At 39.1% G+C, this 14,890-nt stretch overlaps 1 protein-coding gene across 3 annotated transcripts in view; it reads right to left on the bottom strand.

Moving 5' to 3' along the window:
- Positions 1-5,769: 5,769 nt before the first annotated feature.
- The window catches only part of DCT (dopachrome tautomerase), a 32,643-nt gene continuing 23,522 nt past the window's right edge, over positions 5,770-14,890 (bottom strand). The window contains exons 9-11 of one of the 3 annotated variants that reach the window (XM_029210267.1): positions 10,728-10,777; positions 9,578-9,779; positions 6,098-6,276 (exon numbers count right to left, since the gene is read on the bottom strand). In XM_029210267.1, coding sequence (XP_029066100.1) covers positions 6,098-6,276; positions 9,578-9,779; positions 10,728-10,777 — 431 coding nt within the window. Of the gene's footprint in view, positions 6,277-9,577; positions 9,780-10,727; positions 10,778-14,890 lie in introns of all 3 variants that reach the window. The other 2 variants (XM_029210269.1, XM_029210268.1) reach the window with 2 other exon arrangements.

The raw sequence follows: 14,890 nt of genomic DNA, 5'->3' as shown, positions 1-14,890 counted from the left end.
AGTCAAGACAAAACTCCCACCCCCCGCTTTTTTTTTAAGCCAGAAAAACAAGGTTTATTCAAGTAGCAAAGAATCGTAATTTGGGACGTACAGCTGTGGGGAACCACATGCAAGTCCCCAAAACTTGCTTTTTTAAAGAAGCAGAAATATTAGAAATGAGACTTTAAGTAGAAATATAAATAATAAACTCGCTGCTTTGGAAATTAAGTTTTCAGGAAAGTGTGCCACATAATAACATATTTATCAATAGGGAGTAAATGAATGATTCTCCTCCAGGGAAGACTGCAGCATTCTAAGTGTCTTGAATCTGTCTTCCCCATTTCTGCTTTGAGGATTTTTTTTTTTTTTTCCTTTTCCCTACTCGCCATAAAAACAGCTACTGTCACCGTGTCTGGAATCCCCATTCAGAGAGAATCAGAATAAATCAGAGAAATCAGAGAAAGAGAAATCAGAGAAAGAGAATAACAGATAGAGCCAGCTGGAGAATTTGAGCCCCAATTTTTTCACTTAAACAAAACTTCTCAGAATAAGCAAACAAATGCCTTGCCTGTTTCCCCCCTCTAATCTTTACCTGGGTGTACATACTAGAAGAAAGAGCTTCACAAAAACTAGATAGAGACCATGTTTTCTTTATTATTTGAGATTCTTTATCTTTGCAATCACCTAATATAAGATAAGCCACTGTGGGCACCCAAGTAAACATTTGCTTTTGGTACCACCATGCCAATAGTCCAGTCCTGAAAAGTGAATTTTCCACAGTAAAGGACATTTTCTGACACTGCTCACACCTACACCCAAATTCAGATATTTATATCTGGTTTCAATTCACTGATCCAGTATTTTTCTAAAAACTTTACTGAAATTTACCACCTTCTCAGTAACAGGTTTTTTTAATTTAATTTAATTTATTTATTTATTGTTTTTGGCTGCGTTGTGTCTTCACTGTTGCACACAGGCTTTCTCTAGTTGTGGCTAGTGGGGGCTATTGCTGTGGCTTCTCTTGTTGCGGAGCACGGGCTCTAGGCACGCGGACTTTAGTAGTTGCTGCATGTGGGCTCAGTAGTTGTGGCTCGTGGGCTTAGTTGTCTGCGGCACGTGGGATCTTCCCGGACCAGGGCTCGAACCTGTGTCCCCTGCATTGGCAGGTGGATTCTTAGCCACTGTGCCACCAGGGAAACCCTCAATAACTGTTTTTAGTTGAAAAAGAAGTAGTCCCTATCTCCAGCTGCAGTATGATCATATAAATAATATTTGACTAAATTATACCCTATGTGTATCTGACAAGCATAAAAGAGTTTTGCCCAGTGGCCTGAAATGTTCACCCAGAGTTTTATGGCTTGCAGGGGAACATTTAACATTCAAAGTACATTGGAAAGGAAAGTCTAAGAGCTTTAATTATATGATTACCTTGCCTTCACAGGAAATCGTTTCCTTCTAAATATTGTGCTTTATCTGTTCTGATTTTTGAATTGATGGCAAACCTTCTGGCATTTGTTTTTTTCTCTGACCCCAGGCAATTAACAACGGTAGAGGAAAATAGCTCTAAGAACTTTACCAAAATTGTGCAATTTTCTAATACAACACAAGAGGGCAGGTTTTGCTTTACTGTGAGCCTAATTCCTCTCAATCAAAATGGTCATTTGTGCTCTTTACAAATTCAGAAACACCCAATAACATACAAAGTGAATGAGTAATCAGAGTGTCTACTCTGGCAGTGAAATCTCTAGTATTTTAATAAAAAGGGACAAGTTTAAGCTTCTCTCAGTTATGTTTGGGAGACACTGTGATAGTTTTAGCTTTGTTATAAACCAGCAAAGGAGCAGAGAATGGCTAGAAGAAAGGACCAAATTCCGTCATGTTACATCCAAGAATTCTGGCTTGAATCAACGTGGCAAATAACATAAGTGGGTTAATGGTTTCTGCCAAATAGAAATACTGTTGGTGATAATATACAGAGCATTCAGGCCTTGAATAGGAAGCTTGTGTGTTTGTTTGTTTTGTTTAGCTTTCAAAAATTTTATCCTATTGCTCACAATTTTGTGTGTTGCTTTCAAGATTTCATTAAACTACCTACACAAGTATAATTAAATTCACAGGAATTATTTTCATCTTGAACTGCCATTATAAGTAAAGTATCATGTTATCTTTGAGAATTTCTTTAGTTTCACCAATGGGTCCATCCATGTAAGAAAGGCACTGATTTTGCCTGGCTAAATCATTTGCCCAATAACTCCTTCCATGGAAACAAGGCTTTTAAGACATCAGATGGTGGAAGGCCCTATAATGATACTGTGAGGTCTTAACTTTCTACTCTTGTCCGTATGAATGGTAGAATTAGGGCCTACCAATGGTGGGGAAAAGATACACCCAAGAAGAAAATATGGCTGAGAAGTAGCCCCTCGTATTAGGTTGTATGGAGTAAAATTCTATCTAGCATAGGCACAACTCAGAATCTGAAAGATAGGCTGCTATTCATTTCATGGCAGCGATACAAAACCCCATCATCTTATGTTTTATCCAGTACATGTCAAAACACATGCCAGAAGCCCTGAATGAAAAGTTCTACTTTGAAAAAACAAAATTAAAAAAAAAAAAAGTTCTACTTTGAGATCAGCTTATGCATTCAAAAAATATTTACAGAGTAATCAGGATGAACAAGGCCCTGGAGAAATAGGAAGAGTTGGGTTTTGCCACTGCATTGAAGAGAGTAGCTATCTCCCACTGAGGGGGCAGGGGGTAGGGTAGGGGAGGTGAATTCGCTCTTTTATGTGCCTGTATCAATTAACCACCACCGTTTTCTAGCTATTTATTTAAAGTGCTTTGATACAATGGCATTGGAGCTGTACAGAGAGCTGTACAACCTGACCTCTAGAAGCTTCAAGTCTAGAAGTGGAAGCAAACGCCATGTAACCATTACCTCTATTGGCTCTAATTTCCTTCTTCGGGGCGTCTCCAACAAGCTGACTGAGCTGGAAGGCTCCTCTAGGAGGAGTCTGCCTCCCTGGACAGTGACTTCAAGTGGCTTCCCTACTCACCCCCCACTCCAATTTCAGTCTTTAGACTGTAGGGACATCAGAGATGACTTTTTACCTGGGAAAAGGGGTAGTATCTCCTCTTCCTGCCTATATCATAGACAGCTAGGAAGTAGCAGTTGCTTAGAAACTCAATAGAAAGTAGAAACACCAGCATATTTAAGGACTTCGTTTTTATTTAATTGAGTATAATTGATATAAAATATTACACAATTTACAGGTATACAGTATAGTGATTCCGAATTTTTCAAGGTTATACTCTATTTAGAGTTATTATAAAATATTGGCTGTATTCCCCGTGTGGTACAATATATCTTTGTAGCTTATTTCATACCTGACAATTTGTACTTCTTAATCCCCTACTTCTGTCTTGCCCTTCCTCCCTTCCCTCTCCCCATTGGTAACCACTAGTTTGTTCTCTATATCTGTGAGTCTGCTTCTTTTTTGTTTCATTCACTACTTTATTGTATGTTTTATATTCAAAGTATAAGTGATATCATACAGTATCTGTCTTTCTCTGTCTGACTTATTTCACTTAGCGTAATGCCGTCCAAGTTTAAGGACTTATTTTCAAAAGTGAAGTAGTTATTATGTATTTTATGTATATACATAAAATTTCATGTATATGTCAAGTGCCAAAAAGATGGGAATTGACGTTCACAAATTAAAAAACAATAGCCCCCAAGAGACAAACAGTAATCTGCAAAACAATATTTATTTTTATTTTCCTCTTAAGTTTTCTACTTCTCGTTAATGTGAGATTAGAATTATTCATTAGGATTATTATAATTAACAATGTTAAATCCTAAGCAAGACACAAATTTATGTCAAAGAATTTTAGAATTAGAAGAGACTTTAATTCACAAAGGAAAGATGGTATTGGATTTCATTTCACTTTTGAATGTTAGCTTTTAAGAAGCGTTTCTTTTAAAATCATACTTCATATACACACAATTTTTCTAATACTACAGATAGAAGCATATAAAGCAATCTGTTCATTTTCTTCAAGGTTGAATATTTCCCCCCATCATTCAGACGTATGGCTGTACAATGCTTGGTGATATTTTCTGAGTTTATCTGCATAGTATTCACTGTGAGTAAATACCAACTTTTTACTCTACAGGTTTATTCTACCTTAAGATTTGCTGAAAGGCAGTCGTCATTGATTTATTGTAATGTTAGAAAATTTTATTACTCTAATATGAGCTACAAAATTAGGAAACTATTTCTCTTAGGAAGGCATCATAAAACATAATATTTATGAAAAGTTGCACACACTATAGTTAAAAGGAGCTAAGTGTAAATGGTTAGTCTTTATTTCTGCCGCAGATAGATCTTGCTTTTAAACAAATCTAATGAGAACACGATGTATGAAAATTCTGATATACTCGAAGGATAAGCTAGAGGTGGTTATGTGCTTTATAGAATTATTCATAATAGTTCATCCATAAAAAGTAATTTCCCCTGGTGCTTTTAATGTATAATTGATTTATACACAACTTTTCAGGAACATACCTACCATGCGCACTTATATCTTCATCTTAAGATATTTCTCTTTTGGTTTAAAAACAGGATGTAAAAATGTGTTCCCCAACAACCTTGAATTCAGAAAATAAACCTGCCAGAGTGGACCATGTGAATAACACATTGCTGAATTTGCCATGAATTCTATTAAAGGCAGGCATTGAGATCTATGCATGTGGCGCTGGTTAGAGATCCAAGCAGGGCTTCACCCCATGAAGGACTCTGGGCTGTCCTGATTCTCCTCTGCTGAGCCTACTCTCAGATATACTTTATGAGACTCACTCAAATTCAGTTCAGATTGAGCTCTGTCCATTTCTCTGGCTTCTGCAGTCTTATTCCGGGGAATAACACTGGGTATTGGTAAATCTTGCACCCTCTAGCCCCCCCATATGGAGAAGGCTCCAGGGTGCTCTTAAGTCCCATTCTTCACACACATCCATTCCAGTAGAGAGGAGCTGAAGTGAGTGGACAGAAGGGCCACCTCGGTGGCTTCACTCCTACTGCATGGATACCAGACATGAACAGATGAAACTGTCTTAAGAGCTCAAAAAATGTTAACTCGTCAGAAGTAGGGATCATCTTGATAAGTCTAAACATTGTCGTAAAGACTGCCTCATTCTCATCTCTCATAATCTGATAATTACTTAGTGGGTCATAGCCATTTAATTCTGAATTGTCGTATTTTGTATGGATGGTTTGCTTTTAAATGATAAGACGCAATTAGCATTTGTAAGTAACGTCAGTACAGGGCAGCATTAATGAATTTAAAGTCAACTCTTAAAAATAAGCCAAATGCATGAATAAGTTTTCATCTGAGGCTCCCTAGCAAAGGAATATGGACTCTGGTGACAGCTCCGCTGTTAAGAACTGCAGACTCTTTTTAAACTCTGTAAAGTCTAATTTCTAAAAGAGAAATAAATTGATCATTCATTCATTCGTTCTCCATCCTGTATGGAAAATAAGGCCTATTTTCATCTTCAAGGCCATTTTAAAGGCTGGAGAGAACGAGAGAGAAGAAGAAAAAGAAGCCGCGGAAAGATGAGCAGGAAGCCACCTAACATCACACATGTTTACACCTAAGAGACCTCGGAGACTCATGTAGCACCTGCACCTTCCCGCCCCCATCCCTTTACAAATGAAGATGTGTGGGCTGAGAAAGATTTAACCGTGATCTTGTCCAGCTCTCAAATTACACTGACCTGCACATTTCAATGAATCCACTCTATCGATTTTTTGGGGTGCTCTCGGAACACGAGGAGGCTTAATCAATATGAGGAATTATTAACAAGTACCACCGATCACCATCAGCTCTACCTTTGTTTGGTGGTAGAGACACCCTCAGGCACTTTAGCTTGTTCGTTAGATAAACAAAGCAAACCAGAAACTACAGCTGAGCATCTTCTGTATTTGGGATCACCACAACAGGAGGAGCTATGCCGAAGATCTTCAATGAAAGGAAAAACAGTGAGGATTCGTTTGCTCACTGTCAGGGTCAGAACTAAGCCTTGGCCAGCCTCTTCTCTAGGGTAAGGCGTGAGCATCTAGGCTTCTTCTGTGTATCTCTTCTTGCTTAATTGTGTCTCCATTAAGGGTGTATATCCTTTTCGGACTCTTCTATATTGAAGGAGAAGCAGCAGTGCAAAAAGACCAACCAGAACCACCAGCATCCCCATAAGCACTGAGAGGGTTGTGGTCCAATCTGGAGTTTCTTCAACTGAAATTAAAGCAGAAGAGAAGGGTCTATGATTGGGATTTTCATCGGCTGGATACTCTTAGACGAGGGAAGAATAAACCTATTAGCCTTTCACATGCCCTTTTGTTGATAAAGCAAAACTACACTGGCCGGAATAAAATTTATCTTCTCCTTCCTTACCGACTATTTATCATATCCACAATTGTTTTTCTGGAGGAAGTGGGAAATGGCGTTCCATTATTTGAATGTAGATTATTGCATTTTAAAAATTTCTTACGATAAATATTTATACAGGATAAACCCTCCAAGGAAGTATATAACTACTTTTGTGAGTTAGAAACTCATTTGTAAAAAAAATGCATGCTAAAATGGTATCTGGGGAACTGCAAAATATACAACCTTCAGGTCTAGAAATTCTTCTATTGTCTCTACCTTTTTTATGGGGTGATAAGTGAGTAAGACAAATGAGATTGGCTATTATAACAGGAGAGAATCAATAGCAAGAGCAGAAGGAATTTGGACCCATTTAAATAGTTGTGAATAAAATCTGAATCATCACATGATAAATCCAATCCTCTATTCAAATATATTTTATAAGCACTTTTCCACAAAATTAATGGATTTCATTTTTTGTTGTTTCCTTAAAAATTATCATATCCTTGGCCAGCTGTTCTTAAATTCAGTTTCTCTGAACTGGGTTCTTGTTCTATACTCTACACTTCTCTAAATGTAAGATTGTCCTAGTTATTTCTCTCCAATCCCACAGAGGACCCTGACTCATCACAATGGTGTTTCTCCAAGAGGATTTTAATTTGTCTCCTCCTGCAGCAATCTGGCAGGATCTATTGCCATCTTCATCTTCTTAAAACACAGATTTTTATTCTGTCATTTCTTGGTTCAGGAGCCAAAAACGATTGCCTTTGTTATTGTCCAAACTCCTCTGCTTAGCTTTTCTTTAGTTACTTATTATTTTTTAATTGTGGGAAAACACACATTACATATATTTTACCACCGTAACCATTTTTAAATTAAGTTCCGTGACATTAAATACATTCATTTTTGTGCAGTCATCACCACCATCAATCCACAGAAATTTTTTCTCTTGTAAAACTGGAATAGTAATTCCCCAATTCTCCATTCCCTCCCAGCCCCTGGTAACAACCATCCTACTTTCTGTCTCTATGAATTTGACTACTCTAGGTGCCTCATAGAAGTGGAATCCTAGTTTTTGTCCTTTTGTGACTGGTTTATTTAACTTAGCATAAGGTCTTCAAGGTTCACCCATGTTACAGCATGTGATGGGATTTCCTTCCTTTTTAAGACTGAATAATATCCCATTGTATGTATCGCCCACATTTTTTTATCCATTCATCTGTCTGGGCACTTGGGCGGCTTCCACCTTTGTTGTGAATAACACTGCTATGACCAGAGGTGTACAAATATCTCATTACTTGCCTTCAATTCTTTGAGGGTATGTATATGCCCAGAAGCAGAATTGCTGGGTCGTATGGTAATTCTACATTTAATCTTTTGAGGAGCTGCCATATTGTTTTCCACAGAGACTACCCTAACATTCCCACCAGCAGTGCACGAGGATTCCATTTTCTCCACACTCATCAACACTTGTTACTTTCTGCTTTCTGGGTGTAGAGTGGCATCTCGTGGTTTTTGCCCAGCTTTTAAAGCGCTCAGTAACCAGGCCCTTCTCTCAAATCCAACTTTAATTCACAGTTATCTACCCAAGCCCTCCACTACAACCAGACCTTCGTCTCATGGTCCTCTATATAGACTACATGTGTCTTTCACAGCCCTGTTGCCTGCCCTTCTTCAATCTAAAATGCTCCCTTCTTTCCCCCTCACCTACCTAAGACCTACCATCTCTTTAATCTAGTTCAAGACCCAGCTCCTTTCCCAAATCCCTCTCTCCCTTCTCCAACCTTTTGTTATAGTTATGTCTCCCCGGGCAGGATTGTAAATTTCTTTGTTAAACCAATAAATGAATGTAATTTGTATCTTCTATTGAGTTAGTGCATTCTGGGCATATTTAGACTCTTGGTCTGTACCTGTTAATTGGCTGATGCCAGAAGACATGGAAGCATGGTCAAAATGCACATTCCAAACTTTCTGATTATTATTATGTTCAATCCCAGAGAAAAGAGAAAAGTTTCAAAGAGATATCCTTAGCTGACCAAAGAACGGAAACTTCAAATCAGTAAGCTGCAGTAGATGTAGAACTGGAAGGAAAAAGAAAGGACAGGGTCCAGGGTCTGAAAGGCTTTGAAAGTTAGAGAGACAGAGAGAGAGAGAGACACGTGACCTCAGAAATCATCTTGATTACTTTGCACCAATGGGGAAATGCCACCAGCAGATAGGCCGTATGTTTTTCAGCTTCTTGAAAAATTTAGAGATTTAAAAAATTGTTTTACCTTCCTTTCTCAACCTGTCCTAAGATTCTTTAAATGGCACATGGCGCTATACTGGGGCCTGGGCAAATAAAAAAATATAATGCCCCTACATACACTTATCAAAACATCCTCCCATATTTTGAACCAGGTGGAAAAGCTAACAAAAAACCTACAACTTAAAAACATGACTTCAAAAATTTCATTAAAAAAAAAAAAATGTACACATGAAGCCCCGTTCAGCCCAATCTATTGGCAGGCCATTGTCATCTTCATAAACCCATTCAGCAGGTGTGGTACTGGCTAACTGGGGGAAAAAAAATTGGTCTACTTACAAACTGATGCAGGGGTATAAAACAAACAAACAACGACAGCCTGTCTTTAAAATTTTGGTAGTGTATATTCATCATAGATTTTTTTTGCATGAATTTGGGTTTTTGAGAATATTACTCCTTAGCTCAATTACTGAGTTTTTGGCCTGCCCTTGAACTTTGTGCCTGAGGCACGTGCTGCGTCTGCCTCACCATAAGCCCAGCCTTACCTTTATGTCCTGCTAGTACCCATCCATAGGTGGCTAGTGCATTTTGATTTTATCGCTTAGACATTTCAAACCACGGCCAGTTTTCAATTAATGCAAGTAGAATTGTCAAATCGGGTGTAGATACTTTCCCTGTGAAATAAGTTCTCTTAACAACTTTCAATTTTCTAAAACAAGAGTCATCGAACCAGTCCCTTTTCTGATGTTTAATTGGTAGTTTAAAGGCCCATTTTGGTAAATAAAGATACTCTATAAAATTGCCAATAAACTTAACTAGACCTGAGAACTTCAATTTAAGGTCGTGGTTTACACTAAAAAGAAAGGAAAAAGGAAAGAAAGCTTCTTTAGAAGATGGACGAATCACGCATTTAGAAGTTGCATTAGTTACCTGGCAGATCAATGGCATAGCTATAGCCAAGCTGGTCTGCAGTTAAAAAGAGTTCCTCATTAGTCACCGGAGGGAAGAAAGGAACCATGTTATACATCCGATTGTGACCAATGGGTGCCAGCTCCTGAGGCCAGGCATCCGCAGGGGGATTGAATCTTTTCATCCACTCGTCAAAAACGGCATCAGTAAAGGAATGAAGGACCTGCAAGACAGTTGAACACGGTGTCAACATGGATAGGTCTGTTCCAATCAGACCAATCTGATTGGAACTTTCTCTAAAATGAAATGGGGTTGGTTCTTCTTTTTTTTTTTTTGCGGTATGCAGGCCTCTCACTGTTGTGGCCTCTCCTGTTGCGGAGCACAGGCTCCGGACGCGCAAGCCCAGCGGCCATGGCTCACGGGCCCAGCTGCTCCGCGGCATGTGGGATCTTCCTGGACCGGGGCACGAACCCGCATCCCCTGCATCGGCAGACAGACTCTCAACCACTGTACCACGAGGGAAGCCCGGGGTTGGTTCTTCTTGACATCAGGAACTTCCTGGTGACATACCCACTGGCATATTTAGTGACGTTTCCAAGGCTGTATGGCATATCTCTCCAAACAGGATTATAAACCCCTTTGTTAAGACAAATGAAAGTTCATGTTGCAGATTTAACATTGGTTTAGGAATATTTGAGGCCTTCAACAAATGCATGTTAATTATTAGGTTCAGAAAAAAAAGGCAAGTGTGATGAGATATATAGTGTAGTCAATACTCAGATGATTTGGTTTTAACAAGAGAGAAAGGAAACGTGTTTACCAGTATTATAATACAAACGGATAGTTTTTAAAAAAAGACAGAAAGAAAAGAAAAGAAAGAAAGAAAACATCCAAAATGGGTGTTCAAATTTTTCTCACCAGGAACACCCTTCTATGTGCTCATTTTATAACCCTGTCATCTGAATTCTCGGTGTTACGCCAGCAAAAGTCTAAAAACATTGTAATGCCCATAGTGCTGTTTTATTTTCTCAAGGAAGCTAAGTCCTTTTCAAATACAGCAATTATTACATGTTTTAAAATATTAACAGCAAAATTTCGCATTTATAGTCCTGATTTTGCAGCAGGACGTAAATGTGAGAGATCAGCCCCGTGGTTAGAGGTTCTCTTTCACTCCTAGACTGTCGTTCAGGGAGCCCAGGGGCCCTGTCTGCTTTTCCTTCCCTGCTGTGTCCCCAGGGCCTGTCAACCCAGGGTTTGCTGCAAGGGGGAAGGGGGACACTTATTTCAATAAGTACTTGTTAAATGAATTCGTTTACCAATTTACCAATGATAGAGCTCGTCAAATTATACTATAACTTGTTATTTGTTTATCAATTTCCCCTAACAAGACCCCTAGCTCCTGAAAGCCAGAGATAAGGCCTTTTCAGCTTTGAAGTTTTAGGCTTAGCAAACAACTTGCACAGAGTTGACGCTTAATAAGTTTCTGTTAGCTGATGACAGTGCCATGCAAATTAGTTTTATATTTTGTACAATTCAGCCAAACAGGCCTCTTTCTAGCAAGTGCTATTTCCCCTCTGTCTGCAATCCTGTTCCTTCTGTTTTCTGGCGTCAGAGTCTTTCAAGACAAGCTCAGTGGTCCCTGTACTGAGACATCTTCCCTGACTGCCCTATTTTTTTTTTTTTTTTTTGCGGTACGCGGGCCTCTCACTGTTGTGGCCTCTCCCGTTGTGGAGCACAGGCTCCGGATGCGCAGGCTCAGCGGCCATGGCTCACGGGCCCAGCCCGTTCCGCGGCATGTGGGATCTTCCCGGACCGGGACCTGTGTCCCCTGCATCGGCAGGGGGACTCTCAACCACTGAGCCACCAGGGAAGCCCAGTCTGACTTCTCAGTCCTTTGCACTTCTTAACCCTTTTAATTGCCTTGCCCTTCTGGCTTGTATTGCTGTTGTTTATTTAGCAGATAATAGTTTCAAATCTTACCCGAAGTTTCTTGCAGTTAGTCTACCCGTTCAGGCAACAGTGAGAGCTTTCTACATTCAGGATAGTAAAAAGAATCAAGTGATTTACTGAGGGGATTTTTTTTCCTGAATGGACTTTTAAAGTTCATGGCAGAGACAATCATGTTAAAAACCAAAACATCAAATTGTAAGACCTGGGCTTTCACAGAGAGAAAGGATTTTCTGAGTTCTGAAATCTTGGCTTTGAGTAACAAAATTTAAACCCCGGAGGAATAAAGGCATAGAGTTTATCGCATGAGCAACAACTTGAGAAGAACACATGATAGTGCTAGTGACCAATGTTTCCCACAAGAAGAGTTCAGAAACAGTTCATCTTTGAGAAGGGGCCTCAGCCCTGGAAAAGGAGCTAAGTGTTAGTTGTTGGTGTGGGTCCCTGAAAACAATATCACATGCTCTAAATCCTGGAAACTCCACGTAAGGTTAAGAGGTTCCCAGAGAGGGCGATTGTGCTTCCTTCTCCAGGTGTAGCCTCGGGAGCCTGCCAGCCTCAAACAGAAGTTTTGCCTCAAGCGTGGAGACCAGGCAATAGATGTACAGTGTCTAAGTGTAGCAAGCACGGTGGGTTGCTTACCCAATAGCCTTTCTCTGCTTTTTCCACAGTAACTTCCTTTGTGTTTGGGGTGAAACAATGTGTCAAGTTATCCATGAGATTTAACTGCAAGTCATTGGATAGGACTTCTAGGACATCTCGTTAAAGGTGGTTGTCTCGCTTAAAAGTGTCCCCTTTTCCTTTTCCATCTCTGCTTGCTGCTTCCTGGTACATGGATGTGATGGCTGAAGCTGTAGCAGCCATCTTAGCAGCTAGCAAGCAAAGTTAAGAAAAGAAGCCACTCACTAAGGATGGTAAAACAGAAAGACAGAAGGTGTTCATGATGACTATGGACCACCTGCCACTAGAGGTCTTTTACACAAAGAGAAAAATAAACCTCTTTTTTCTTTAGGCTTCTGTAAGTTTGGTTTTCTGTTATAAGCAGCTGAACCAAATGCTAAGTGATACACAGAAAAAGGGGCGTACCAGAATGTATTTTCCAAGGAAGGCCACACAGCATCTCTTGAACTTTTAGATACTGTCTGAGTTCAAGTGAGAGATCAAATTGTGATCTACGAAAAGAAATAAGAGACTCTCAGGGCATAGAAAGATGCAGATTTAACGCTGTAAGAGGTAAATAACTGGGTGAAAGCGCTAGAATTAACCCAGCACAAAGTGTAAATAATTAAGGAGGGGACAACACTCTAAAACAATTCATAATTTGGAGAGATAACAGGGGAAGAGTAAGAAGGAGAGATTATAGGTCTCAGAAGGGTTGTTAAACATTATACAATAAAAGCTCTAGTAGGAACTACACACAGAGTACCCAATTTATAGAATGTAGTAAAAAAAAAAAAAAAAAGGCCAGTGTGTGCCAAGAAGATGCAAAAAAGGCAACAGACAAAATGCTGTGAGCAACAATGTATCCAGAGGCTAGAAAGAGAAGTAGTGCAACCTGGAGACTAGGTATTTTTGATGAAGTTGTGAACATTGTTCCTCAACAAAATACCCTGAATTGCTCTTGAGAAACTAATGATATGTTTGTTGGACACAGGTTGAAAATAAGCTAAGTTAATATCTCTGAAAAGGCCAAATGTAATTTGACGATAATAAATAAAAACAAAACAAAGTAAAAGTAAACTGTTTTTGACTTATATCTGCTATAGAGATTCATAGTTACATTTTGGCATTAATAATTGAGTGCTTCAGAAATGAGGTTACAAATTGCAGTATAAAACTTATTCTATCTTGTTCCAACAAAGTGTGGATAAGTACAGGAAGAAAAAAAAAAAACGCACTAAATTTCAACTTGCGAGGCAATATTGAAGAAAATGTGATCACGTGGGCTTTCGAGGTAAAAAATTTTTAAATGTAACCCTTGCAGAAGAAAGCAACTGATCAACAAATGTTGTGCTTACAGGCATAAAGAAACTTAGTAAAGTACAGGGAAAGCATGCATACCTTTCTCAAGATCATTGGAGGATAAAGTTACTACCAAACTTAACCTTCATTTAAATGGCTGCAAATTCAGATTCCGGCCACATGGAATCTCGCGATGACAAGAGAAGAGTATTTGTGCCTAGAGGAACATTACTATCAAAACCTTAGGCTGACTGAAAACACATCTGTACTTTATCAAAGACCAGCTCACTGTGGTTTTCACCACTTGAGTTCATGTATTACTATCCAGAAGATGTCATTCATAATCAGAGTGGATCTTATTGTGGTAACAGGATGATGCTCTGGTCCTCTAAGAATTCATATCTGAGCATTTAACAGTCACATGATAGACACACAGTTCCATATGAGAAGCTCTAATTTAAAACTTAAGTTAGAAGCCACAAGTAAAAAGTTGGGTCCGAATTTCTAAATGAGAGAATTCCTAATGGTAACTCCTAAAAAGCATAGCTAACCATGCTTGTTATTTTATGGTATCAATAATATTTATTTATTCTTGCCTTGTTCTGTCAAGGATTTGAAGCAGTGTATAGTCAAGATGTTGGTTTTACATACCTAAATAAGCCATATGAAATAGGCATGAAATAGTTACACAACACCCAACTTCTACTTAGCTGACTAAGCTCTCCCACAGGGACGTGAGCACTCCATAGACGGCACATTCAGTGAGCGAGAAGAAACAACCAGAGGAAATGGGCATTTGAATAATGATAGTCCCCTGGGCTCAGCCGGGATGGAGTGTGTTTCCCGTTTTGCTATAATTTTCTCTCCCTATATCCTTTTCTACCCACTCTCTCGCTGCATCCTGAGCAAACAGAATAGGCATTTTGGAGGAGTTACACGGGGAAAGCACCCTTTCTGCACACAAGATCTGTATAATAGCATTGGATACAAGATATACATGTATACACAAAATTAGACAGTATACACTGTATGTAAGATATGATAGCATGCATCTAAGAAGCAAACAGAATAGGCATTTTGGAGGAGTTACACAGGCAAAGCACCCTTTCTGCACACAAGATCTGTATAATAGCATTGGATACAAGATATACATGTATACACAAAATTAGACAGTATACACTGTATGTAAGATATGATAGCATGCATCTAAGAAGCAAACAGAATAGGCATTTTGGAGGAGTTACATAGGGAAAGCACCCTTTCTGCACACAAGATCTGTATAATAGCATTGGATACAAGATATACATGTATACACAAAATTAGACAGTATACACTGTATGTAAGATATGATAGCATGCATCTAAGAAGCAAACAGAATAGGCATTTTGGAGGAGTTACACAGGGAAAGCACCCTTTCTGCACACA

Source organism: Monodon monoceros, unplaced genomic scaffold (genome assembly GCF_005190385.1).
Source record: "Monodon monoceros isolate NGI ecotype Baffin Bay Population unplaced genomic scaffold, NGI_Narwhal_1 Super_Scaffold_8, whole genome shotgun sequence".
NCBI classification, from domain to species: Eukaryota; Metazoa; Chordata; class Mammalia; order Artiodactyla; family Monodontidae; genus Monodon; species Monodon monoceros.
This window is presented reverse-complemented; position numbering and strand designations above follow the sequence as displayed.